Below are 27,149 nucleotides of genomic sequence, written 5' to 3' on the forward strand. Positions count from 1 at the left end.
CCACGCCCCTGATGGAAGGCCCCTCCCCCTCAGCGTGTGGCCCCGCCCCCTCCGGGCCACCAGAATTGGGGGAGAAACGGGAAACTGGGGAGCGCTGCCCCTCCCCCACCGGGCAGGGCGGCTTCCGGAACCTTCCGGGGGAAAATTCCAAAAACTTGGGGGAAAATTCCGCAAATTTGGGGGAAAATTCCGCAAATTTGGGCGGGAATTCTTCAAATTTGGGGAAAATGTCCTCAAATTTGGGTGGAAATTCTCCAAATTTGGGCGGAAATTCAAATTTGGGTGGGAATTCCCCAAATCCAGGCGGGAATTCTGCGACTTTGGGGGAAATTTCCTCAATTTCGGGTGGAAATCCCTCAGTTTTCGGTGGGAACTCTGCAAATTTGGGGGAAAACCCTCCAATTTTGGGCGGGAATTCTCAAAACTTGGGTGGGAATTCAACGATTTTGGGTGAAAGTTCCTCAGTTTTGGGTGGAAATTCCTCAGTTTCGGGCACGGACCCCTCAATTCTGGGTGGGAATTCTGCAAATCTGGGTGGAAATTCGCGAATTTTGGACGGGAATTCCCCAAATTTGGGCGAAAATCCCTCCGGTTCGAGGGAGAATCCCACAGTTTTAGGCGGGAACTCCTCGGATTTGGGCGGGAATTCCTCAGATTTGGGTGGAAATTCTCCAAATTTGGGTGGCGAAAACGAAACTCCGGGGGACTGATTTTGGGGGTGGGACTCAAATTTCCCCAAACCCCCCCCAGCCTCCCCTATAAAACCGATTAAAACCCTTTCCTGGTTCTCCCGCGTGTGATTTGGGGGTGAGGGGGAAGAACGGGGCCCCCCGGGTGAGGCGGGACCCCAAAAATCCAAAGAATTCGCCCCAAAATCGGCCTCTCCAAAATGGCGGCGCCCTCAACAAAGATGGCGGCGCCCTCACTGGGGCGTGGCCAGCACTCAAAATGGCGGCGGTTGCCATGGGAACATGCCCGCGCTCAAAATGGCGGCGTAGCCGTGCCCGTAAAGAGGCGTGGCCAGCGAGGAAAATGGCGCGCGTTGCCGCGGCAACGGAAAACTGGGAAGTGCCCGGGTTCAAAATGGCGGCGGTTACCATGGAAACAGCGGGGGAGTGCCCGGGTTCAACATGGCGGCGGGGCTGGCCGCTGCGCCCTCGCCGGGGATCAAAATGCCGCGGGTCGCGTTTGGAATGAAGCGGCGGGAGGGGCGCGGTGTCGGTGGGAACGGCGCGGCGGGAATTTTCCGGTTTTAAAGCCGCCGGTTGCCATGGAAATTGTGTTTGTTTGTTTTCGTGAGGGAGGGAGCGCGGGGTTCTGCCAGCTTTCAAAATGGCGGCTGTTCCTATGGAAACAACAAAGTGCCAGCACTCAAGATGGCGGCGGTCTCCATTGAATTAAATGGGCATGCCCAAACTCAAAATGGCGGCGGTTCCCATGGAAACAAGGAAGTGCCAGCACTCAAAATGGCGGCGGTCGCCGTTGAATTCAATGGGCGTGCCCAAACTCAAAATGGCGGCGGTTCCTATGGAAACAAGGAAGTGCCAGAACTCAAAATGGCGGCGGTCGCAGTTGAACTTAACGGGTTTGCCCACACTCAAAATGGCGGCGGCGGCTTCCGGTCGCTTCAGGCCGCTTCCGCTTTAGGTGTTGTGAGGCGGGAGCGGGAGCCGGAGGATCGCCGCCGCCGGTCTCTGTCGCGACAGGATCGCGACCGGGGCCATGTCGGACACGTGGAGCTCGATCCAGGCCCACAAGAAGCAGCTGGACTCGCTCCGGGAGCGGCTGCAGCGGCGCAGGAAGCAGGACCCGCTCGGGGCCGCCGGTGAGGGCCCGGGCCGTGAGGGGCTGAGGGGAGTTCAAGGGTTAATTAAGGGGGAAGGGGTAATTAGGGGGGGTTCATGAGGGGGGAGAGGGGTAATTAAAGGGAGGAAGGGGTAATTAGTGGAGCTAATGAGGGGTACGTGTTAATTGGAGGGGTTAATGAGGGGGGAAGGGGTAATTAGGGGGGTAAATGAGGGGCTGAGGGTGATTAAAGGGGTTAATGAGGGGTCAAAGGTGAATTAGGGGGGTGAATGAGGGGTCAGAGGGTAATTAAAGGGGTTAATGAGGGGTTAGAGGTCAATTAGCAGAGTTAATGAGGGGGGAGGGGTAATTAAACACGTAAATTAGGGGTCAGGGGGTAATCAGGGGGTTAATGAGGGGTCAGGGGTAATTAATGGGGTTAATGAGGGGCTAAAGGTTGATCAGGGGTTAACGAGGGGTCAAGCATTAGTTAGTGGCTGGAAATTAATGAAGGGTTTGGGTTTAATCAGAGGGTAAAGGCTAATTAGGGATCCATTCTTAATTAGGAATGGGGGTTAATTAAGAATAGAGGTAATTAAGATTGGGGCTAAGTGGTAATAGGGGTTAATCATGAATGAAGTTCATTAATAGCAGGGTTGAATTAATAACAGTTAATTAATAATAAGGAAATAATTAATAATAGGTATTGGTTAAAAATTGGGGGTTCATTAATAATAGGGGCTTAATTAAGAATTGAAGTCTGTATAAGAATAATGTTTAATTAAGAATGGGAGTAATTAATAATAGGGATTAATTAATAATAGGAGTTAAGAATTGGCAGGCAATTAACACTAGGGGTTAATTAAGAATTAGGGGTAATTAGGAACCATTAATTAAGATTGATTAAGGTGCTAATTAACACAATCTCCCCCCCCAGACCCCCGCCATGATCTCTCTCTGGCCACGCCCCCCCGCACCTGCAGCCCCGCCCCCTCCGGCCCCACCCAGCCCGGCCCCACCTCGGGGGGCGTGTCCTCGCTCGGCCCCACCCCTGGCTCCGCCCCCTCTCCACCCGGGGGCGGGGCCGAGGGTGTCCCGGGGGAGCCCCCGGAGCCGGACCCGGCCCTGGAGCGGCGACTCCTCCTTCACCTGTCGGACCTGGCCACGCCCCTGCCCACCGACGCCGCCGCCATCCGCAGCGCCATCGCCGGGGTACGCACCTGGGGCGGGGGGACACAACTGGGGACACCTGGGACAGGGGGGGACACACCTGGGGACACACCTGGGGACACACCTGGGGACACACCTGGGACAGGGGGGACACACCTGGGGACACACCTGGGGAGGCAGGGACACACCTGGGGACACCTGGGGCAGGGGGGACACACCTGGGGACACCTGGGGAGGGGGGGACACACCTGGGGACACACCTGGGGAGGGGGGAACACACCTGGGGACACACTTGGGGTGGGGGGGACACACCTGGGGACACACCTGGGGAGGGGGGGACACACCTGGGGACACACCTGGGGAGGGGGGGACACACCTGGTGACACACCTGGGGCGGGGGACACACACCTGGGGACACCTGGGGAGGGGGGGACACACCTGGGGACACCTGGGACAGGGGACACACCTGGAGACACACCTGGGACAGGGGGGACACACCTGGGGACACACCTGGGGACGCACCTGGGGAGGGGGACACACACCTGGGGACACACCTGGGGAGGCGGGGACACACCTGGAGACACACCTGGGACAGAGGGGGACACACCTGGGGAGGGGGGGACACACCTGGGTACACCTGGGACAGGGGACACACACCTGGGGACACACCTGGGGACACACCTGGGGAGGGGGGGACACACCTGGGACAGAGGGGGACACACCTGGGTACACCTGGGACAGGGGACACACACCTGGGGACACACCTGGGGACGGGGGGCTACACCTGGGGACACACCTGGGACAGGGGAGACACACCTGGGACAGGTGGGACACACCTGGGGAGGAGAGGGACACACCTTTGGCAGGTGAGACAGCGGGAACACTCCTGGAGACACACCTGGTGACAGCTGGGGACACACCTGGGGAGGAGGGGACACACCTGGAGGGCGGGGAGGGACATACCTGGGGACACACCTGGGGACACACCTGGGACAGGTGGGACATACCTGGGGACACCTGGGGATGCACCTTGGACTGGGGGGGACACACCTGGGGACACAGCAGGTCCCCCCAGGTGTATAGAAGTGTATCCAGGTGTCCCCCAGGTGCCCCCAGGTGTCCCCAGGTGTTCCCCAGATGCTCCCAGCTGCGCCCCCACCCTCACCTGTCCCCTCCCCCCCTCACCTGTCGGCAGGGCGACGCCCAGGTGACGCTGCGGGCGGTGGAGAGCCTCCTGCACAAGTTCGCGGCGCAGGAGCTGATCGAGGTGCGCCGGGGGCTGCTCCACGACGGCCCCGCCCTCGTCACCTGCGCCGACCACTCCAAGCTGGCCGCCATGGCTGCCGCGGCGGCGGCAGGGCGGCGGCGGGGGGCGGAGCCGGCGGGCGGGGCGGGGGGCGGGGCCGGGGAAGGGAAGGAGGCCAAGCGGTGCCGGAGGGCGGCGGCGGCGTCGGACGTGGACCTGGAGATCGAGAGCCTGCTGAGCCAGCAGTCCACCAAGGAGCAGCAGAGCAAGAAGGTGAGGGTGGGGTTTGGGGGGTGGGCGGGGTTTGGGAGGGGGTGGGGGGTGGAGATGGCGGGGTTTCAAAATGGCGGGGGTTGAAAGTGGGGGTATTTCAAAATGGCGGGGGTTGTAAGATGGTGGAGTTTGAAGGTGGCAGGGTTTCGAGATGGTGGCTTTTCAAAATGGCGGCATTTCAAGATGGCGGGTTTTCAAAATGGCTGGGTTTCAACATGGCAGCTTTTCAAAATGGCGGCGTTTCAAGATGGCGGGTTTTCAAAATGGCTGAGTTTCAACATGGCAGCTTTTCAAAATGGCGGCGTTTCAAGATGGCGGGTTTTCAAAATGGCTGGGTTTCAACATGGCGGCTTTTCAAAATGGCGAGGCTTCAAGATGGTGGAGTTTCAAAATGGCAGGGTTTCAAGATGGTGGAGTTTGAAGATGGCAGGGCTCCAAAGTGGTGGGGTTTTAAGATGGTGGCGTTCCAATATGGCGGCATTTGAAGATGGCGGGTTTTCAAAATGGCTGGGTTTCAACATGGCGGCTTTTCAAAATGGTGAGGCTTCAAGATGGTGGAGTTTCAAAATGGCAGGGTTTCAAGATGGTGGAGTTTGAAGATGGCAGGGCGCCAAAGTGGTGGGGTTTTAAGATGGTGGCATTCCAATATGGTGGCATTTGAAGATGGCGGGGTTTCAAAATGGCTGGGTTTCAACATGGCGGCTTTTCAAAATGGCGGCGTTTCAAGATGGCGGCTTTTCAAAATGGTGAGGTTTCAAAATGGTGGAGTTTGAAGATGGCAGGGCTCCAAAGTGGTGGGGTTTTAAGATGGCGGCGTTCCAATATGGTGGCATTTCACGATGGCGGGGTTTCAAAATGGCTGGGTTTCAACATGGCGGCTTTTCAAAATGGCGAGGTTTCAAGATGGTGGAGTTTCAAAATGGCGGCGTTTCAACATGGCAGCTTTTCAAAATAGCGAGGTTTTAAGATGGTGGAGTTTCAAAATGGCGGGGTTTCAACATGGCGGCTTTTCAAAATGGCGAGGCTTCAAGATGGTGGAGTTTCAAAATGGCGAGGTTTCAAGATGGTGGAGTTCAAAATGGCAGGGTTTCAAGATGGTGGAGTTTGAAGATGGCAGGGCTCCAAAGTGGTGGGGTTTTAAGATGGTGGCGTTCCAATATGGCGGCATTTCACGATGGCGGGGTTTCAAGATGGCGGCTTTTCAAAATGGTGAGGTTTCCAGATGGTGGAGTTTCAAAATGGCGCCATCTTCAAGATGGTGGAGTTTCAAAATGGCGCCATCTTCAAGATGGTGGAGTTTGAAGATGGCAGGGCTCCAAAGTGGTGGGGTTTTAAGATGGTGGCGTTCCAATATGGCGGCATTTGAAGATGGCGGTGTTTCAAAATGGCGGGGTTTCAACATGGCGGCTTTTCAAAATGGCGAGGTTTCAAGATGGTGGAGTTTCAAAATGGCGGCGTTTCAAGATGGCGGCTTTTCAAACGGCGAGGCTTCAAGATGGTGGAGTTTCAAAATGGCAGGGTTTCAAGATGGTGGAGTTTGAAGATGGCAGGACTCCAAAGTGGTGGGGTTTTAAGATGGTGGTGTTCCAATATGGCGGCATTTCACGATGGCGGGGTTTCAAAATGGCTGGGTTTCAACATGGCGGCTTTTCAAAATGGCGAGGCTTCAAGATGGTGGAGTTTCAAAATGGTGGGGTTTCAAGATGGTGGAGTTTGAAGATGGCAGGGCTCCAAAGTGGTGGGGTTTTAAGATGGTGGCGTTCCAATATGGCGGCATTTGAGGATGGCGGGTTTTCAAAATGGCTGGGTTTCAACATGGCGGCTTTTCAAAATGGCGGCGTTTCAAGATGGAGGGTTTTCAAAATGGTGAGGTTTCAAAATGGTGGAGTTTGAAGATGGCAGGGCTCCAAAGTGGTGGGGTTTTAAGATGGCGGCGTTCCAATATGGTGGCATTTCACGATGGCGGGGTTTCAAAATGGCTGGGTTTCAACATGGCAGCTCTTCAAAATGGTGAGGTTTCAAGATGATGGAGTTTCAAAATGGCGGGGTTTCAACATGGCGGCTTTTCAAAATGGTGAGGTTTCAAGATGGTGGAGTTTCAAAATGGCGGGGTTTCAACATGGCGGCTTTTCAAAATGGTGAGGTTTCAAGATGGTGGAGTTTGAAGATGGCGGGGCTCCAAAGTGGTGGAGTATTAAGATGGTGGCGTTCCAATATGGCGGCATTTCACGATGGCGGGGTTTCAAAATGGCGGGGTTTCAAGATGGCGGCTTTTCAAAATGGTGAGGTTTCAACATGGCAGATTTTCAAAATGGCGAGGTTTCAAGATGGTGGAGTTTCAAAATGGCGGGGTTTCAAGATGCTGGGATTTCAAGATGGTGGCATTTAAAATGGCCAGATTTCAAAATGGCGGCATTTCAAGATGGTGGGGATTCAAGAAGGCGGAGTTTCAAAATGGCAGCGCTTTAAGAGCGGCAATTTAAGATGGCCGCGTTTTAATATGGCGGGGTTTCAAGATGGCGGCATTTCAAAATGGTGGAATTTCAAGATGGCGGCATTTCCAAAATGGCGGGGTTTCAAAATGGCGGCCTTCAAGGTGGTGGGGTTTCAAGATGGCGGCGTTTCAAGATGGTGGGGTTTGGGTGGGGTTTCAAAATGGCGGTGTTTGAGTGGGTGGAGTCTGGAGATGGTGGGTGGAGCTTAATGGTGCTGGGAGGAGTGTAAGGGTGGTGGGTGGAGCTTAAAGGTGGTGGGTGGAGTCTACAGATGGTGGGTGTGGCTTGAGGGGTAGTGGGTGGAGTCTAGAGATGTGGGTGGAGTTTAATGGTGATGGGTGTAGCGTCATGATTGTGGGTGGAGTCTAACAAAGGTGGGCGGGGTTTAATGAGGTGGGCGGTGCCTAGAGGTGGTGGGTGGGGTTTAAGGAGGGAGGTGGAGTCTAGAGGTTGTGGGTGGGGTTTAAGGGTGGTGGGTGGAGCCTAGACATGGTGGGTGGAGTTTAGAGATTGTGGGTTGTGTTTTAAGGCTGGTGGGTGGAGCTTAATGGTGGTAGGTGGGGCCTTGCTATGGTGGGTGGGGTTTAAGGGTTGTGGGTGGAGCCTAGACATGGTGGGTGGAGTTTAGAGATTGTGGGTTGGGTTTTAAGGCTGGTGGGTGGAGCTTAACAGTGGTAGGTGGGATTTATGGGTGGTGGGTGGAGCCTGGAGATTGTGGGTTGGGTTTTAAGGCTGGTGGGTGGAGCTTAACAGGGGTGGGTGGGGCCTTGCTATGGTGGGTGGGGTTTAAGGGTGATGGGTGGAGCCTAGACATGGTGGGTGGAGTTTAGAGATTGTGGGTTGGGTTTTAAGGCTGGTGGGTGGAGCTTAACAGTGGTGGGTGGTGCCTTGCTATGGTGGGTGGGGTTTAAGGGTGGTGGGTGGAGCCTAGATGTGGTGGGTGGAGTTTAGAGATTGTGGGTTGGGTTTTAAGGCTGGTGGGTGGAGCTTAATGGTGGTAGGTGGGATTTATGGGTGGTGGGTGGAGCCTGGAGATTGTGGGTTGGGTTTTAAGGCTGGTGGGTGGAGCTTAACAGTGGTGGGTGGTGCCTTACTATGGTGGGTGGGGTTTAAGGGTGGTGGGTGGAGCCTAGACATGGTGGGTGGAGTTTAGAGATTGTGGGTTGGGTTTTAAGGCTGGTGGGTGGAGCTTAATGGTGGTAGGTGGAGCCTGGAGATTGTGTGTTGGATTTTAAGGCTGGTGGGTGGAGCTTAACAGGGGTGGGTGGGGCCTTGCTATGGTGGGTGGGGTTTAAGGGTGGTGGGTGGAGTCTAGTGAAGGTGGGTGGGGTTCAAGGATGGTGGGTGGAGTCTAGAGATTGTAGGTGGGATTTAAAGGGTGGTGGGTGGGGCTTAATGGTTGTGGGTGGGGTTTAATGGTGGTGGGTGGAGTTTAGAGATGGTGGGTGGAGTTTAAAGAATATAGGTGGGGTTTTAAGGCTGGTGGGTGGAGCTTAATGGTGGTGGGTGGAGCCTAGAGATGATAGGTGGCATTTAGTTATGGTGGGTGGGGCCTAGAAGATGGTAGGTGGGGTTAAATGGCAGATTGGGTTTATGCAGGTGGGTGGAGTGAAATGATATTGGGCGGGGCTTAACGAGGTGGGCGTGGCCCACCTTTGTGCCAGGTGAGCCAGGAGATCCTGGAGCTGCTGAACACCACGACGGCCAAGGAGCAGTCCATCGTGGAGAAGTTCCGCTCGCGGGGCCGCGCCCAGGTGCAGGAGTTCTGCGACCACGGCACCAAGGAGGAGTGCGTCAAGGCCTCGGGCGGCGAGCGGCCCTGCCGCAGGCTCCACTTCCGGTCAGTCCGGGGTGGATTATTGGGGTTTTGGGGCTTTATTTTGGTGTTTTGGGGCGTTTAATTCAGGTTTTGGGGAGGTTTTTTGGGGTTTTGGGGAGGAGCGCGTCAAGGCCTCAGGCCCCCGGAAGTGCTGCGTCAAGGCCTCAGGCCTCAGGCCTGCACTTCCGGTCAGTCTGGTGGGAATATCTAGGATTTTGCAGCATTTATTTGGGGTTTTGGGGTGATTATCTGGGATTTTGGGGCATTAATTTGGGGTTTTGGGGCGTTTAATTCAGGTTTTGGGGAGTTTTTTGGGGTTTTGAGGAGGAGCGCGTCAAGGCCTCAGGGCTGAGGCCTGCACTTCCAGTTAGTCTGGGGTGAATTATTGAGATTTTGGGGTTTTTATTTGGGGTTTGGGGGTGATTATTTGGGGTTTTAGAGTGTTTATTTGGGATTTTGGGGTGTTTAATTCAGGTTTTGGGGAGTTTTTTTGGGGTTTTGGGGAGGAGCGCATCAAGGCCTCAGGCCCCCGGAAGTGCTGCGTCAAGGCCTCAGGCCTCAGGCCTGCACTTCCGGTCAGTCTGGTGGGAATGTCTGGGATTTTGGAGCATTTATTTGGGATTTTGGGGTGATTATCTGGGGTTTTAGGGTGTTTATTTGGGATTTTGGGGCGTTTAATTCAGATTTTGGGGACTTTTTTGAGGGTTTTGGGGAGGAGCGTGTCAAGGCCTCAGGGCTGAGGCCTGCACTTCCAGTTAGTCTGGGGTGAATTATTGAGATTTTGGGGCTTTTATTTGGGGTTTGGGGGTGATTATTTGGGGTTTTAGAGTGTTTATTTGGGATTTTGGGGTGTTTAATTCAGGTTTTGGGGAGGTTTTTTGGGGTTTTGGGGAGGAGCGCATCAAGGCCTCAGGCCCCCGGAAGTGCTGCGTCAAGGCCTCAGGGCTGAGGCCTGCACTTCCGGTCAGTCTGGTGGGAATATCTGGGATTTTGGAGCATTTATTTGGGATTTTGGGGTGATTATCTGGGATTTTGGGGCATTTATTTGGGGTTTTGGGGCGTTTAATTCAGATTTTGGGGACTTTTTTGGGGTTTTGAGGAGGAGTGTGTCAAGGCCTCACGGCTGAGGCCTGCACTTCCGGTCAGTTTGGGATGAGTTATTGAGATTTTGGGGTGATTATCTGGGGTTTATGAGGGGTTTAATTCAAATTTTGGGGTGATTATCTGGGGTTTTGGGGTTTTGATGCGTTTAATTCAGATTTTGGGGAGTTTTTTGGGGTTTTGAGGAGGAGTGTGTCAAGGCCTCGGGACTGAGGCCTGCACTTCCGGTCAGCCTGGGAGGTTTAATTCAGATTTTGGGTCAGTTTGAGGGATTATTTGGGGCTTTGGGGTGGTCATGTAGGATTTTGGGGCTTTTATTTGGGGTTTTGAAGCATTAATTTAGGATTTTTTCCTTCAAAAAATTCAATTATTTCCTCCAAAAAATCCCTTTTTTACCCCTACCAACCCCATTTTTATCTCCAAAAATTTCAAATTTTTCCCCTTAAAAAAACTTAAATTTTCCCCACCAAAACTCCATTTTACCCTCAGAAAATTCAAATTTTTCCTCAAAAAAACCCCATTTTTCCCCTCAAAAAAACCCCATTTTTAACCCCAAAACCCCCATTTATTTTCCTTCAAAAAATTCCGTTTTTCCTCTCTAAAACCTCCATTTCCTCTCAAAATAATTCAAATTTTTCCTCTTAAAACCCCCAATTTTGCCCCTAAAACCCCCCATTTTTTCACTTAAAACATTTGAATTTTTTCCCTTTAAAAATTGAAATTTTCCCCACCAAAACTCCATTTTACCCTCAAAAAAATTCAATTTTTTCCTCAAAAAAATTCACTTTTTTCCTCTTAAAACCCCCATTTTTAACCCCAAAACCCCCATTTATTTTCCTTCAAAAAATTCCGTTTTTTCCTCTCTAAAACCTCCATTTCCTCTCAAAAAAATTCAGTTTTTTCCTCTCAAAACCCCCATTTTTACCCCTAACAACCCCATTTTTATCTCCAAAAATTTCAAATTTTTCCCCTTTAAAAAACCTAAATTTTCCCCACCAAAACTCCATTTTACCCTCAAAAAAATTCAATTTTTCCTCAAAAAAATTCACTTTTTTCCTCTCAAAACCCCCATTTTTGCCCCTAAAACCCCCATTTTTTCACTTAAAACATTTGAATTTTTTTCCCTTTAAAAACTGAAATTTTCCCCACCAAAACTCCATTTTACCCTCAAAAAAATTCAATTTTTTCCTCAAAAAAATTCACTTTTTTCCTCTTAAAACCCCCATTTTTAACCCCAAAACCCCCATTTATTTTCCTTCAAAAAATTCAATTTTTCCTCAAAAAAATTCACTTTTTTCCTCTTAAAACCCCCATTTTTGCTCCTAAAAACCCCATTTTTTCCTCAAAAAAAAAAAATCCCTTTTTCACCCCTACCAACCCCATTTTTATCTCTAAAAATTTCAAATTTTTCCCCTTTAAAAAAACTTAAATTTTCCCCACCAAAACTCCATTTTACCCTCAAAAAAACCCCATTTTTCCCCTCAAAAAAATCCCATTTTTAACCCCAAAACCCCCATTTATTTTCCTTCAAAAAATTCAATTTTTTCCTCTCTAAAACCTCCATTTCCTCTCAAAAAAATTCAAATTTTTCCTTTTAAAACCCCCATTTTTGCCCCTAAAACCCCCCATTTTTTCACTTAAAACATTTGAATTTTTTCCCTTTAAAAATTGAAATTTTCCCCACCAAAACTCCATTTTACCCTCAAAAAAATTCAATTTTTCCTCAAAAAAACCCCATTTTTCCCCTCAAAAAAATCCCATTTTTCACCCCAAAACCCCCATTTATTTTCCTTCAAAAAATTCCATTTTTTCCTCTCTAAAACCTCCATTTCACCCTCAAAAATAATTCAAATTTTTCCTTTTAAAACCCCCATTTTTGCCCCTAACAACCCCATTTTTATCTCCAAAAATTTCAAATTTTTCCCCTTTATAAAATTTAAATTTTCCCCACCAAAAGTCCATTTTGCCCTCAAAAAAATTCAATTTTTTCCTCAAAAAAATTCACTTTTTTCCTCCTAAAACCCCCATTTTTACCCCTAAAAACCCCATTTTTATCTCCAAAAATTTCAAATTTTTCCCCTTTAAAAAACCTAAATTTTCCCCACCAAACCTCCATTTTACCCTCAAAAAAATTCAATTTTTCCTCAAAAAAATTCACTTTTTTCCTCTTAAAACCCCCATTTTTCCCCCTAAAACCCCCATTTTTCCCCAAAAAACCCCAGATTTTCCCCCTAAAAATTTCATTTTTTTCCCAAAATTTCCTTTTTTCGCCCCGATTTTCCCCTCCCTCAGCCGGATCATCAACAAGCACACGGACGAGTCGCTGGGCGACTGCTCCTTCCTCAACACCTGCTTCCACATGGACACCTGCAAGTACGTCCACTACGAGATCGACACCTGCGCCGCCACGCCCCCGCGAAGCCCCGCCCACCCGCGGCCACGCCCTCGCTCCCCGCCCCCGGCCCCGCCCACCCGCGGCGCCCCGCCCGACGCCGGCGCCGACCGCCTCTTCCCCCCCGCAGGTAAATTTCCTTATCTCCATTTTTTTCCAACTTTTTTTGGGGTCGATTTTCAACTTTTTGTGCTTTTTTTAATTCGTGTCATTATTTATGAATTATTTATTAATTTTGGTTTTAATTAAAATGTGATTTGATTCTATTTTTAATTTATTTTCGAATATAAATATCAATTTTTCCACATCCCCTTCCTGGCTCTGTCCATCCTAGGTCAGTTCCTGAGCCCCAATTCCCCCCAATTTTCCCATTTTTGGCCATTTTTAGCCATTTTTTGCCATTTTTCTCCATTTTTTACCATTTTTCTCTATTTTCACCATTTTTTCACCTTTTTCCCACATTTTCCCAGTGGATCTGCTGTGCCATCCCCTCCCTGGCTCTGTCCATTGTGGACAAGTTCCTGAGCCCCAATTCCCCCCAATTTTCCTATTTTTGGCCATTTTTGGCCATTTTTTTGCCATTTTTCTCCATTTTCACCATTTTTCTCTATTTTCACCATTTTTTCAAATTTTTCCCCCATTTTTTCACATTTTCCCCCATTTTTTCAGTGGATCTGCTGTGCCATCCCCTCCCTGGCCGTGTCCATCCTGGGCCAGTTCCTGAGGCCCAACTCCCCCCAACTTTTTTGCCATTTTTGGCCCTTTTTGGCCATTTTTTTGCCATTTTTTGCCATTTTTTGCTATTTTTCTCTATTTTCACCATTTTTTCACCTTTTTCCCCAGTTTTCCCAGTGAATCTGCTGTTCCATCTCCTCCCTGGCCCTGTCCATCCTGGGCCAGTTCCTGAGCCCCAATTCCCCCCAATTTTCCTATTTTTGGCCATTTTTGGCCATTTTTTTACCATTTTTTGCCATTTTTTGCCATTTTTAGGCCATTTTTCGCCATTTTTCTCCATTTTCACCATTTTTTCACTTTTTCCCCCCGTTTTTCCAGTGGATCTGCTGCGACATCCCCTCCCTGGCCCTGTCCATCCTGGGCCAGTTCCTGAGCCCCAATTCCCCCCAGTTTTTCACCGTTTTTCACCGTTTTTCACCATTTTTCGCCATTTTTCTCTATTTTCACCGTTTTTTCACATTTTTCCCCCATTTTTTCAGTGAATCTGCAGCAACATCCCCTCCCTGGCTCTGTCCATCCTGGGCCAGTTCCTGAGATGTTTCTGACCCAATTCTGACCCAATTCTGACCCCTTTTCCCCCTATTTTTGCCGTTTTTCACCGTTTTTCGCCATTTTTCTCTATTTTCACCATTTTTTCACATTTTTCCCCCATTTTTTCAGTGAATCTGCTGCAACATCCCCTCTCTGGCCCTGTCCATCCTGGGCCAGTTCCTGAGCCCCAATTCCCCCCAATTTTTCACCATTTTTCACCGTTTTTCACCATTTTTCGCCATTTTTCACCATTTTCACCATTTTTTCACCTTTTCCCCCCGTTTTTCCAGTGGATCTGCTGCGACATCCGCTACCTGGACGTGTCCATCCTGGGCAAGTTCGCCGTGGTGATGGCAGACCCCCCCTGGGACATCCACATGGAGCTGCCCTACGGCACGCTGACGGACGACGAGATGCGGCGCCTCAACATCCCCGTGCTGCAGGACGAGGGCTTCCTCTTCCTCTGGGTCACCGGCAGGTCGGGGCCCCAAAACCACCAGGATTCACCCCAAAAAACTCGGGGGTTCACCCCCAGTCTGAGAGGATTCGCCCCGAATCCGTTGCAGCCCCAAAAACGCCGGGATTGGCCCCAAAAAACCCGGGGTTCACCCCCGGTCTGAGAGGATTTGTAGTGGCACCAAAAAGCCTGAGATTCGTCCCAAAAACCCCGAGGATTTGCCCCAAAAAAATCAGGGTTTATCCTAAATTCGTTGTGACCCCAAATCCGCCAGGATTTACCCCAAAACCCCGAGAATTCACCCCAAAAACCCTGAGGATTCGCCCCAAAAAAATCAGGGTTTATCCTAAATTCATTGTGACCCCAAATCCGCCAGGATTTACCCCAAAAACCCAGAGGATTCACCCCAAAAAAATCAGGATTTATCCTAAATTAGTTATGACCCCCAAATCCGCCAGGATTTACCCCAAAACCCCGAGAATTCACCCCAAAAACCCAGAGGATTCACCCCAAAAAAATCAGGATTTATCCTCAATTCATTGTGACCCCCAAATCCCCAAGGATTTACCCCAAAACCCTGAGGATTCACCCCAAAAAAATCAGGATTTATCCTCAATTCATTGTGACCCCAAATCTGCCAGGATTCACCCCAAAACCCCGAGGATTTACCCCAAAAAAATCAGGATTTATCCTCAATTCATTGTGACCCAAATCCCCAAGGATTTACCCCAAAACCCCGAGGATTCACCCCAAAAAAATCAGGGTTTATCCTAAATTAGTTGTGACCCCCAAATCCCCAAGGATTTACCCCAAAACCACGAGGATTCACCCCAAAAAAATCAGGATTTATCCCAAATTCATTGTGACCCCAAATCCCCAAGGATTTACCCCAAATTCCCACTTTTCCCTCCAAAATCCCCAATTTCTGCCCCCAAACCCCAATTTTCACCCCCAAAATCCTATTTTTCTTCCCTAAAATCCCCCATTTTTCCCCAGTATCCCATTTTTCCCCAGAATCCCAATTTTTCCCCCCAAAATCCCAATTTTCCCCGCCAAAATCCCAAAAATTTCCCCCCAAAACTTCAGTTTTCCCCTAAAATCCCAATTTTCTCCCCCAACACCTCAATTTTCCCCAAAATCCCTCAGTTTTTCTCCAGAAATCTCAAATTTCTCCCCCCAAAATCCCAATTTCTCCCCCAAAAATCCCAAATTTTTCTCCCTAAAACCCCAATTATTTCCAAAATCCCTCAATTTCCCCCCAAAATCCCAAATTTTTTCCCCCCAAAATCCCAAATTTTTCCCCCCAAAATCCCCAATTTTACCCCAAATCCCTCAATTTCTCCCTAAAAATCCCAATTTTTCCCCCAAAACCCCAATTTCCCCCCCAAAATCCCTATTTCTCCCCCAAAAATCTGATTTTCCCCCCAAAAATCCCTCAATTTTTCCTCCAAATCCCTCAATTTCTCCCTAAAAAATCCCAATTTTTCGCTCCAAAACCCCAATTTCTCCCCAAAATCCCTCAATTTCCCCCCCAAAATCCCAATTTTCCCCCCAAAACCCCAATTTTCCCCAAAACCCCTCATTTTTCCCCCAAACCCCCCTCAATTTCTCCCTAAAAACCCCAATTTCTCCCCCCAAAATCCCAAATTTTTCTCCCTAAAACCCCCATTATTTCCAAAATCCCTCAATTTCCCCCCAAAATCCCAAATTTTTCCCCCCAAAATCCCAATTTCCCCCCCAAAATCCCAAATTTTCCCCCCAAAACCCCAATTTCCCCCCCAAAATCTTGTTTTCCCCCCAAAAATCCCTCAATTTTTCCCCCAAATCCCTCAATTTCTCCCTAAAAAATCCCAATTTTCCCCCCCAAAACCCCAATTTTCCCCAAAACCCCTCATTTTTCCCCCAAAATTTCTCAATTTCCCCCCATTCCAGAGCCATGGAGCTGGGCCGGGAATGCCTCAACCTCTGGGGGTGAGTTTTGACATCTCCCCTTTAAAAACCCCCCAAAAAATCCCCAAAAAATCCCCAAAAAACCCCAAAAAACCCAAAAATGCTGAAATTGTCCCCCAAACCGTGCAGGTACGAGCGGGTGGATGAGATCATCTGGGTGAAGACCAATCAGCTGCAGCGGATCATCCGCACCGGGCGCCGCACGGGGGCACTGGCTGAACCACGGCAAGGAGCACTGCCTGGTACCCAAAAACCCCCAAATTCACCCCAAAAAACGAGCCCAAAACCTGACCCTAAACTGAGCCCAAAATCCCCAAAAGTGACCCTAAAAAATCCCCCAAAACCGACCCCAAAATCCCCAAAATTGACCCAAAACCTGACCCCAAACTGAGCCCAAAACCGACCCCAAAATCCCCAAAACTGACCCCAAAACCAGACCCCAAACTGAGCTCAAAACCGACCCCAAAATCCCCAAAACTGACCCCAAAACCGACCCCAAACTGAGCTCAAAACCGACCCCCAAAATCCCCAAAACTGACCCCAAAACCGACCCCAAAACTGACCCAAAACTGACCCCAAAATCCCCAAAACTGACCCCAAAACCTGACCTCAAACTGAGCTCAAAACCGACCCCAAAATCCCCAAAACTGACCCCAAAACTGACCCCAAAACCACCCTAAAATCCCCAAAACTGACCCTAAAAAATCCCCCAAAAACTGACCCCAAAATCCCCTAAATTGACCCTAAAAAATCCCCCAAAACTGACCCCCAAAATCCCCAAAACTGACCCCAAAACCACCCTAAAACTGACCCTAAAACACCCCAAAAACTGAGCCTAAAAACCCCCAAAAACTGATCCCAAAAACCGACCCCAAAATCCCCAAAATTGACCCCAAAACCTGACCCCAAAACTGAGCCCAAAACTGACACCAAAACCGACCCCAAAATCCCCGAAACTGACCCTAAAAAATCCCCCAAAACCGACCCCAAAATCCCCAAAATTGACCCCAAAACCTGACCCCAAACTGAGCTCAAAACTGACCCCAAAATCCCCAAAATTGACCCTAAAAAATCCCCCAAAACCGACCCCAAAATCCCCAAAAGTGACCCAAAACCGACCCCAAAATCCCCAAAACTGACCCCAAAACCACTCTAAAACTGACCCTAAAACACCCCAAAAACTGAGCCTAAAAACCCCAAAAATTGATCCCAAAAACCGACCCCAAAATCCCCAAAAACTGACCCCAAAACCTGACCCCAAACTGAGCCCAAAACTGACCCCAAAATCCCCAAAACTGACCCTAAAAAATCGCCCAAAACTGACCCCAAAACCCTCAAAAATTAATCCTCAACACCTGAGTGAAAACTGAACGCCGCCAAAATGAGCCAAAATGGACCCAAAATGAGCCAAAATGGACCCAAAATGACCCAAAATGGACCCAAAATGACCCAAAATGGACCCAAAATGACCCAAAATGACCCAAAATGGACCCAAAATGGACCCAAAATGAGCCAAAATGGACCCAAAATGGGCCCAAAATGACCCAAAATGAGCCAAAATGGACCCAAAATGACCCAAAATGACCCAAAATGACCCAAAATGACCCAAAATGGACCCAAAATGAGCCAAAATGGACCCAAAATGGACCCAAAATGGACCCAAAATGAGCCAAAATGGACCCAAAATGGACCCAAAATGACCCAAAATGACCCAAAATGGACCCAAAATGAGCCAAAATGACCCAAAATGGACCCAGAATGGACCCAAAGGGGCACTGGCTGAACCACGGCAAGGAGCACTGCCTGGTACCCAAAAACCCCCAAATTCACCCCCCAAAAACGAGCCCAAAACCCTCAAAAATTGACCCCAAAACCACCCTAAAACACCCCCAAAAACTGAGCCTAAAACCCCCAAAAATTGATCCAAAAAACCGACCCCAAAATCCGCAAACTGACCCCAAAACCTGACCTCAAACTGAGCTCAAAACCGACCCCAAAATCCCCAAAACTGACCCTAAAAAATCCCCCAAAACCGACCCCAAAATCCCCAGAACTGACCCCAAAACCGACCCCCAAAAATCCCCAAAAGTGACCCTAAAAAATCCCCCAAAACCGACCCCAAAATCCCCAAAACTGACCCCAAAACCACCCTAAAACTGACCCTAAAACACCCCAAAAACTGAGCCTCAAAACCCCAAAAACTGATCCCAAAAACCGACCCCAAAATCCCCAAAACTGACCCCAAAAACCACCCCAAAACTGACCCTAAAACACCCCAAAAACTGAGCCTCAAAACCCCAAAAACTGATCCCAAAAACCGACCCCCAAAATCCCCAAAATTGACCCCAAAACCTGACCCTAAACTGAGCCCAAAATTGACCCCAAAATCCCCAAAACTGACCCTAAAAAATCCCCCAAAACTGACCCAAAAACCGACCCCAAAATCCCCAAAATGGACCCCAAAATCCCCGAAATTCACTCCAAACCACCCTAAAACACCCCAAAACCTGAGCCTAAAAACCCCAAAACTGACCCAAAACTGACCCCAAAATCCCCCAAACTGACCCCAAAACCTGACCCCAAACTGAGCCCAAAATCCCCAAAACTGACCCTAAAAAAATCCTCCAAAACCGACCCAAAATCCCCTAAATTGACCCCAAAACCACCCACAAACTGACCCCAAAACCGACCCCCAAAATCCCCCAAACTGACCCCAAAACCTGACCCCAAAATTGACCCCAAAATCCCCAGAACTGACCCCAAAACCCCGGGGAAAATCTGGGGGTGGATTTTGGGGCGGTTTTTTGGGATTTTGGGGTTTTTTTTGGGGTGGATTTTGGGGTAAATTTGGGGGATTTTAGGGTTTTTGGGTTGTTTTTTTTTGGGATTTTGGGGTTTTTTTGGGTGGATTTTTGGGGTAAATTTGGGGGATTTTGGGGGTTTTTGGGGTTTTTTTTGGGATTTTGGGAATTTTGGGGTGGTTTTGGCCATTTTTAGGGGATTTTGGGGTGTTTTTAGGGGATTTTGGGATTTTTGGGGTGATTTTAGGGGATTTTGGGATTTTTGGGGTGATTTTAGGGGATTTTGGGGCAATTTTTGGGGATTTTGGGTTTTTTTTGGGGTGACTTTAGGGGATTTTGGGATTTTTTGGGGTGATTTTAGGGGATTTTGGGATTTTTTGGGGTGATTTTAGGGGATTTTGGGATTTTTGGGGGTGATTTTTAGGGGATTTTGGGAATTTTGGGGGTGATTTTAGGAGATTTTGGGAATTTTGGGGGTGTTTTTTAGGAGATTTGGGAATTTTGGGGTGATTTTAGGGGATTTTGGGGCAATTTTAGGAGATTTTGGGGTTTTTTGGGGTGGGGTTTGTGTATTTTGGGATTTTGGGGCAATTTTCGGGGATTTTGAGATTTTTGGGGTGATTTTAGGGGATTTTGGGATTTTTGGGGTGATTTTAGGGGATTTTGGGGCAATTTTCGGGGATTTTGGGAATTTTTTGGTGTGATTTTAGGAGATTTTGGGAATTTTGGGGTGATTTTAGGGAATTTTGGGGCAATTTTAGGGGATTTTGGGAATTTTGGGGTGATTTTAGGGGATTTTGGGATTTTTTGGGGTGATTTTCAGGGATTTTGGGGCAATTTTAGGAGATTTTGGGGTTTTTTTGGAGTGTATTTTGGGATTTTGGGGGCAATTTTCAGGGATTTTGGGTTTTTTGGGGGTGATTTTAGGAGATTTTTGGGATTTTTTGGGTGATTTTAGGGGATTTTGGGATTTTTGGGGGTGATTTTAGGGGATTTTGGGGCAATTTTAGGAGATTTTGGGTTTTTTTTTGGGGTGGGGTTTGTGTATTTTGGGATTTTGGGGCAATTTTCAGGGATTTTGGGGTTTTTTGGGGTGATTTTAGGAGATTTGGGAATTTTGGGGTGATTTTAGGGGATTTTGGGGGCAATTTTTGGGGATTTTGGGTTTTTTTTTGGGGTGACTTTAGGGGATTTTGGGATTTTTTGGGGTGATTTTAGGTGATTTTGGGATTTTTGGGGTGATTTTAGGGGGAATTTTGGGGGCAATTTTAGGAGATTTTGGGGTTTTTTGGGGTGGGTTTTATGTATTTTGGGATTTTGGGGCAATTTTAGGCGATTTTGGGATTTTTGGGGTGATATTAGGGATTTTGGGATTTTTGGGGTGATTTTAGGGGATTTTGGGGCAATTTTCAGGGATTTTGGGGGTTTTTTGGGGTGGGGTTTGTGTATTTTGGGATTTTGGGGCAATTTTCAGGGATTTTGGGATTTTTGGGGTGATTTTAGGGGATTTTGGGATTTTTGGGGCGATTTTAGGGGATTTTGGGGCAATTTTAGGAGATTTGGGGATTTTTTGGGGTGATTTTTGTGTATTTTGGGATTTTGGGGCAATTTTCGGGGATTTTGGGGTTTTTTGGGTGGATTTTTGGGATTTTTTGGGGCGGATTTTGGACATTTTGGGTTTTTTGGGGATTTGGGGATTTTGGGGCGATTTGGGGGATTTTGGGGTTCCAGGACCCCCCCGAATTTCCCCTCCCACAGGTGGGGGTGAAGGGGAACCCCCAGGGCTTCAACCGGGGCCTGGACTGTGACGTCATCGTGGCCGAGGTGAGACCCCAAAATCGCCGGATTTCAACCCAAAACAGCCCCGGGGATTTAACCCCAAAATTTGGGGGTTAAAAACCAAAATTTGGGGATTTAATTCCAAAATCTGGGGGTTAAAAACCAAAATTTGGGGATTTAATTCCAAAATCTGAGGATTTAACCCCAAAATTTGGGGTTTAAACTCAAAATCTGGGGTTAAAAACCAAAATTTGGGGGTTTAAACCCAAAATCTGGGGGTTAAAAACTAAAATTTGGGGGTTAAAAACCAAAATTTGGGGGTTTAATTCCAAAATTTGGGGATTTAATTCCAAAATCTGGGGTTAAAAACCCAAAATCTGAGGATTTAACCCCAAAATTTGGGGATTTAATTCCAAAATTTGGGGGTTTAATTCCAAAATCTGGGGTTAAAAACCAAAATTTGATGTTTAAACCCAAAATCTGAGGATTTAACCCCAAAATTTGGGGTTTAAACTCAAAATCTGGGGTTAAAAACCAAAATTTGGGGATTTAACCCCAAAATCTGGGGGTTAAAAACCAAAATTTGGGGATTTAATTCCAAAATTTGGGGGTTAAAAACCAAAATTTGGGGGTTTAAACCCAAAATCTGGGGGTTAAAAACCAAAATTTGGGGATTTAAACTTAAAATCTGAGGGTTTAAAACCAAAATTTGGGGATTTAATTCCAAAATCTGGGGTTAAAAACCAAAATGTGGGGATTTAATTCCAAAATCTGGGGTTAAAAACCAAAATTTGATGTTTAAACCCAAAATCTGGGGTTAAAAACCAAAATTTGGGGGTTTAACCCCAAAATCTGGGGTTAAAAACCAAAATTTGGGGATTTAATTCCAAAATCTGGGGTTAAAAACCAAAATTTGGGGGTTAAAAACCAAAATTTGGGGATTTAATTCCAAAATCTGGGGTCAAAAACCAAAATTTGGGGATTTAACCCAAAAATCTGGGGTTAAAAACCAAAATTTGGGGATTTAATTCCAAAATCTGGGGGTTAAAAACCAAAATTTGGGGATTTAATTCCAAAATCTGGGGGTTAAAAACCAAAATTTGGGGATTTAACCCAAAAATCTGGGGTTAAAAACCAAAATTTGGGGATTTAATTCCAAAATCTGGGGTTTAAACTCAAAATTTGGGGGTTTAATTCCAAAATCTGGGGGTCAAAAACTAAAATTTGGGGGTTAAAACCCAAAATTTGGGGATTTAATTCCAAAATCTGGGGTTAAAAACCAAAATTTGATGTTTAAACCCAAAATCTGGGGTTAAAAAACCAAAATTTGGGGGTTTAACCCCAAAATCTGGGGTTAAAAACCAAAATTTGGGGATTTAATTCCAAAATCTGGGGTTAAAAACCAAAATTTGGGGGTTAAAAACCAAAATTTGGGGATTTAATTCCAAAATCTGGGGTCAAAAACCAAAATTTGGGGATTTAACCCAAAAATCTGGGGTTAAAAACCAAAATTTGGGGATTTAATTCCAAAATCTGGGGGTTAAAAACCAAAATTTGGGGATTTAATTCCAAAATCTGGGGTTAAAAACCAAAATTTGGGGATTTAACCCAAAAATCTGGGGTTAAAAACCAAAATTTGGGGATTTAATTCCAAAATCTGGGGTTAAAAACCAAAATCTGGGGATTTAATTCCAAAATTTGGGGGTTAAAAATCAAAATTTGGGGATTTAACACCAAAATTTGGGGATTTAATTCCAAAATCTGGGGGTTAAAAACCAAAATTTGGGGGTTAAAAACCAAAATTTGGGGGTTTAATTCCAAAATCTGGGGGTTAAAAACCAAAATTTGGGGATTTAAACTTAAAATCTGGGGGTTTAAAACCAAAATTTGATGTTTAAACCCAAAATCTGAGGATTTAACCCCAAAATTTGGGGTTTAAACTCAAAATCTGGGGTTAAAAACCAAAATTTGGGGATTTAATTCCAAAATCTGGGGTTAAAAACCAAAATTTGGGGATTTAACCCAAAAATTTGGGGTTAAAAACCAAAATTTGGAGGTTTAAACCCAAAATCTGGGGGTTAAAAACCAAAATTTGGGGGTTTAAACCCAAAATCTGGGGGTTAAAAACCAAAATTTGGGGGTTTAATCCCAAAATTTGGGGATTTAATTCCAAAATTTGGGTGTTTAAACCCAAAATCTGGGGTTAAAAACCAAAATTTGGGGGTTTAAACCCAAAATCTGGGGGTCAAAAACTAAAATTTGGGGGTTAAAAACCAAAATTTGGGGATTTAAACTTAAAATCTGAGGGTTTAAAACCAAAATCTGAGAGTTTTACCCCAAAATCCGGGGGTTAAAACCGAACTGAATTACCTCAAAAATGGTCAAAAGTGAGAAAATTGTCTCAGAACAGGGAGAAAAATGAGGGAATTTTCTCATAAAATGGTGAAAAATGAAGAAATTACCTCAAAAAGGAGAAAAATGAGAAAATTTTCTCAGAAAATGGTGAAAAATGGGGAAATTTCCTCATGAAATGGTGAAAAAGGAGGGAATCCCCTCAGAAAAAAATGGCGGGAAACCAAAAAATCGCCTCAGAAAATGGGGAAAAAATGGGAATTTCCTTATAAAAATGGGAAAAAAAAGGAAAGTACCTCAGAAAAAGGAGAAAAATGAGGAAATTAGGTCAGAAAAAGGAGAAAAATGGGGAAATTTCCTCATGAAATGGTGAAAAAGGAGGGAATCCCCTCAGAAAAAAATGGCGGGAAACCAAAAAATCGCCTCAGAAAATGCGGAAAAAATGGGAATTTCCTCATAAAAATGGGAAAAAAAGGAAATTAGGTTAGAAAATGGGAAAAAATGAGGAAATTACCTCAGAAAAAGGATGAAAAAGAGGGAATTTCCTCATGAAATGGTGAAAAAGGAGGGAATCCCCTCAGAAAAAAATGGCGGGAAACCAAAAAATCCCCTCAGAAAATGGGGAAAAAATGGGAAATTTCTTCATAAAAATGGGAAAAAAATGATGAAATTTCAACATAAAAATGGGAAAAAAAAGGAAATTACCTCAGAAAAAGGAGAAAAATGAGGAAATTTCCTCAGAAAATGGCGAAAAAGGAGGGAATCCCTTCAGAAAAAAATGGCGGGAAACCAAAAAATCCCCTCAGAAAATGGGGAAAAAATGGGAATTTCCTTATAAAAATGGGAAAAAAAAGGAAATTACCTCAGAAAAAGGAGAAAAATGAGGAAATTAGGTCAGAAAATGGTGAAAAATGAAGAAATTTCCTCAGAAAATGGTGAAAAAAGGAGGGAATCCCCTCAGAAAAAAATGGCGGGAAACCAAAAAATCGCCTCAGAAAATGGGAAAAAATGGGAATTTCCACAGAAATTCTGAAAAATGGTGAAATTACCTCAGGAAATGGTTAAAAATTAAGATATTGCCTCATGAAATGGTAAAAAATGAAGAAATTTGCTCATGAAATGGTGAAAAAAAAAGGGAATCCCCTCAGAAAAAATGGCGGGAAACCAAAAAATCGCCTCAGAAAATGGGGAAAAATGGGAATTTTCTCATAAAAAGGAGAAAAATGAGGAAATTTCCTCATAAAAATTGGGAAAAAAAGGAAATTACCTCATAAAAAGGTGAAAAATGAGGAAATTTCCTCATGAAATGGTGAAAAAGGAGGGAATCCCCTCAGAAAAAAATGGCGGGAAACCAAAAAATCGCCTCAGAAATTGGGGAAAAAATGGGATATTTCCACAGAAATTCTGAAAAATGGTGAAATTACCTCAGAAAATGGTTAAAAATTAAGATATTGCCTCATGAAATGGTAAAAAATGGGGAAATTTCCTCATAAAAAGGTGAAAAAGGAGGGAATCCCCTCAGAAAAAAATGGCGGGAAACCAAAAAATCGCCTCAGAAAATGGGGAAAAAATGGAATTTCCTCATAAAAATGGGAAATAAAAGGAAATTACCTCAGAAAATGGTGAAAAATGAGGAAATTAGGTCAGAAAATGGTGAAAAATGGGGAAATTTCCTCATAAAAAGGTGAAAAAGGAGGGAATCCCCTCAGAAAAAAATGGCGGGAAACCAAAAAATCGCCTCAGAAAATGGGGAAAAAATGGGAAATTTCCACAGAAATTCTGAAAAATGGTGAAATTACCTCAGGAAATGGTTAAAAATTAAGGTATTGCCTCATGAAATGGTAAAAAAATGAAGAAATTCGCTCATGAAATGGTGAAAAAGGAGGGAATCCCCTCAGAAAAAAATGGCGGGAAACCAAAAAATCGCCTCAGAAAATGGGGAAAAAATGGGAATTTTCTCAGAAAATGGTGAAAAGTGAGGAAATTTTCTCAGAAAATTGTGAAAAATTAGGAAATTTTCTCAGAAAAAGAAGAAAAATGGGGAAATTTCCTCATGAAATGGTGAAAAAGGAGGGAATCCCCTCAGAAAAAATGGCGGGAAACCAAAAAATCGCCTCAGAAAATGGGGAAAAAATGGGAATTTTCTCAGAAAAAGGAGAAAAATGAGGAAATTACCTCAAAAAGGAGAAAAATGAGAAAATTTTCTCATAAAAAGGAGAAAAATGAAGAAATTTCCTCAGAAAATGGCGAAAAATGGGGAAATTTCCTCATAAAAAGGTGAAAAAAGGAGGGAATTCCCTCAGAAAAAAATGGCGGGAAACCAAAAAATCCCCTCAGAAAATGGGGAAAAATGGGAATTTCCTCATAAAAATGGGAAAAAAAGGAAATTAGGTTAGAAAATGGAAAAAAATGAGGAAATTAGGTCAGAAAATGGTGAAAAATGGGGAAATTTCCTCATGAAATGGTGAAAAAGGCGGGAATCCCCTCAGAAAAAATGGCGGGAAACCAAAAAATCGCCTCAGAAAATGGGAAAAAAAGTGAATTTACTCATAAAAATGGGAAAAAAAAGGAAATTACCTCAGAAAATGGTGAAAAAGGAGGAAATTACCTCAGAAAAAGAAGAAAAAAGAGGAAATTTGCTCATGAAATGGTGAAAAAGGAGGGAATCCCCTCAGAAAAAAATGGCTGGAAACCAAAAAATCGCCTCAGAAAATGGGGAAAAATGGGAATTTTCTCATAAAAAGGTGAAAAGTGATGAAATTTCAACATAAAATGCTGAAAAATGAAGATATTGCCTCAGAAAAAGAAGAAAAATGGGGAAATTTCCTCATAAAAATGGTGAAAAAGGAGGGAATCCCCTCAGAAAAAATGGCGGGAAACCAAAAAATCCCCTCAGAAAATGGAAAAAAATGAGGGAATTTCCTCATAAAATGGTGAAAAATGAGGAAATTACCTCAAAAAGGAGAAAAATGAGAAAATTTTCTCATAAAAAGGAGAAAAATGAAGAAATTTCCTCAGAAAATGGCGAAAAATGGGGAAATTTCCTCATGAAATGGTGAAAAAGGAGGGAATCCCCTCAGAAAAAATGGCGGGAAACCAAAAAATCGCCTCAGAAAATGGGGAAAAATCAGGAAAAATCAGCAAAAAAAGGTAAAAAAACAGGTGAAAAAAAGGTAAAAAAGGTAAAAAAATTAAAATTTGGTTTTTTTTGCCCCAAATGGGGCCAGGTTCGCTCCACCAGCCACAAGCCCGACGAGATCTACGGGATGATCGAGCGGCTGTCGCCGGGCACGCGGAAAATCGAACTCTTCGGCCGCCCCCACAACGTGCAGCCCAACTGGTACCAAAGTCACTTCTTGGGGGGGTTTTTGGGGTTTTTGGGGGTTTTTTGGTGGGGTTTTTAAAAGAAAAATTGAGGGGTTTTTTGGGGATTTTTTGGGATTTTTTTAGGGATTTAAATTGAATTTTTTTTAGGATTTTTTGGGGATTTTTTGGGATTTTTCGGGGGATTTTTTTGGGATTTAAAGTGGATTTTTGGGGGTTTTCAATTGGATTTTTTGGATTTTTCGGGGGATTTTTTTGGGATTTAAAGTGGATTTTTGGGGGTTTTCAATTGGATTTTTTGGATTTTTCGGGGGATTTTTTTGGGATTTAAAGTGGATTTTTTTTTTGATTTTTTGGGGGATTTAAATTGGATTTTTGGGGGATTTAAAGTGGATTTTTTGGGATTTTTCGGGGGATTCTTTTGGGATTTAAATTGGATTTTTTTTTGGATTTTTTGGGGGATTTAAATTGGATTTTTTGGGGGTGGTTTTGGAGATTTAAATTGTATTTTTTAGGGGGATTTTTTTGGGGGATTTAAATTGGATTTTTTTGGGGGATATTTGGGAGGAATTTTTTGGGGATTAAAAGTGGATTTTTGGGGGGATTTTTTGGGGGGATTTAAATTGGATTTTTGGGGCTGGTTTTGGAGATTTAAATTGAATTTTTGGGGGGATTTTTTTTGGAGCTTTAAATTGGATTTTTTTGGGGATTTAAATTGGATTTTTTTGGGATTTTTTAGGGGATTTTTTGGGGATTTAAAGTGGATTTTCGGGGGATGTTTGGGGCTGATTTTGTAGATTTAAATTGTGTTTTTAGGGGATTTTTTTGGGGGATTTAAATTGGATTTTTGGGGCTGGTTTTGGAGATTTAAATTGGGTTTTTAGGGGATTTTCTGAGGGATTTAAATTGGATTTCTTGGGGAATTTAAATTTGATTTTT

The 27,149-nt window shown here is 45.5% G+C and overlaps 1 protein-coding gene across 1 annotated transcript; it reads left to right on the top strand.

Moving 5' to 3' along the window:
* Positions 1–1,620: 1,620 nt before the first annotated feature.
* On the top strand, positions 1,621–26,259 carry METTL3 (methyltransferase 3, N6-adenosine-methyltransferase complex catalytic subunit; the record flags this gene model as incomplete). Its single annotated transcript, XM_059837521.1, is given in 11 exon segments — positions 1,621–1,825; positions 2,723–2,997; positions 4,151–4,474; positions 8,634–8,809; positions 12,182–12,406; positions 13,834–14,025; positions 15,937–15,975; positions 16,084–16,153; positions 16,155–16,196; positions 20,514–20,579; positions 26,114–26,259. Coding segments are annotated over 11 exon segments (1,658 nt in total), but the record flags the coding sequence as incomplete, so codon positions are not given.
* Between the last annotated feature and the right edge of the window lie 890 nt (positions 26,260–27,149).

Source organism: Haemorhous mexicanus, unplaced genomic scaffold (genome assembly GCF_027477595.1).
Source record: "Haemorhous mexicanus isolate bHaeMex1 unplaced genomic scaffold, bHaeMex1.pri scaffold_124_ctg1, whole genome shotgun sequence".
NCBI classification, from domain to species: Eukaryota; Metazoa; Chordata; class Aves; order Passeriformes; family Fringillidae; genus Haemorhous; species Haemorhous mexicanus.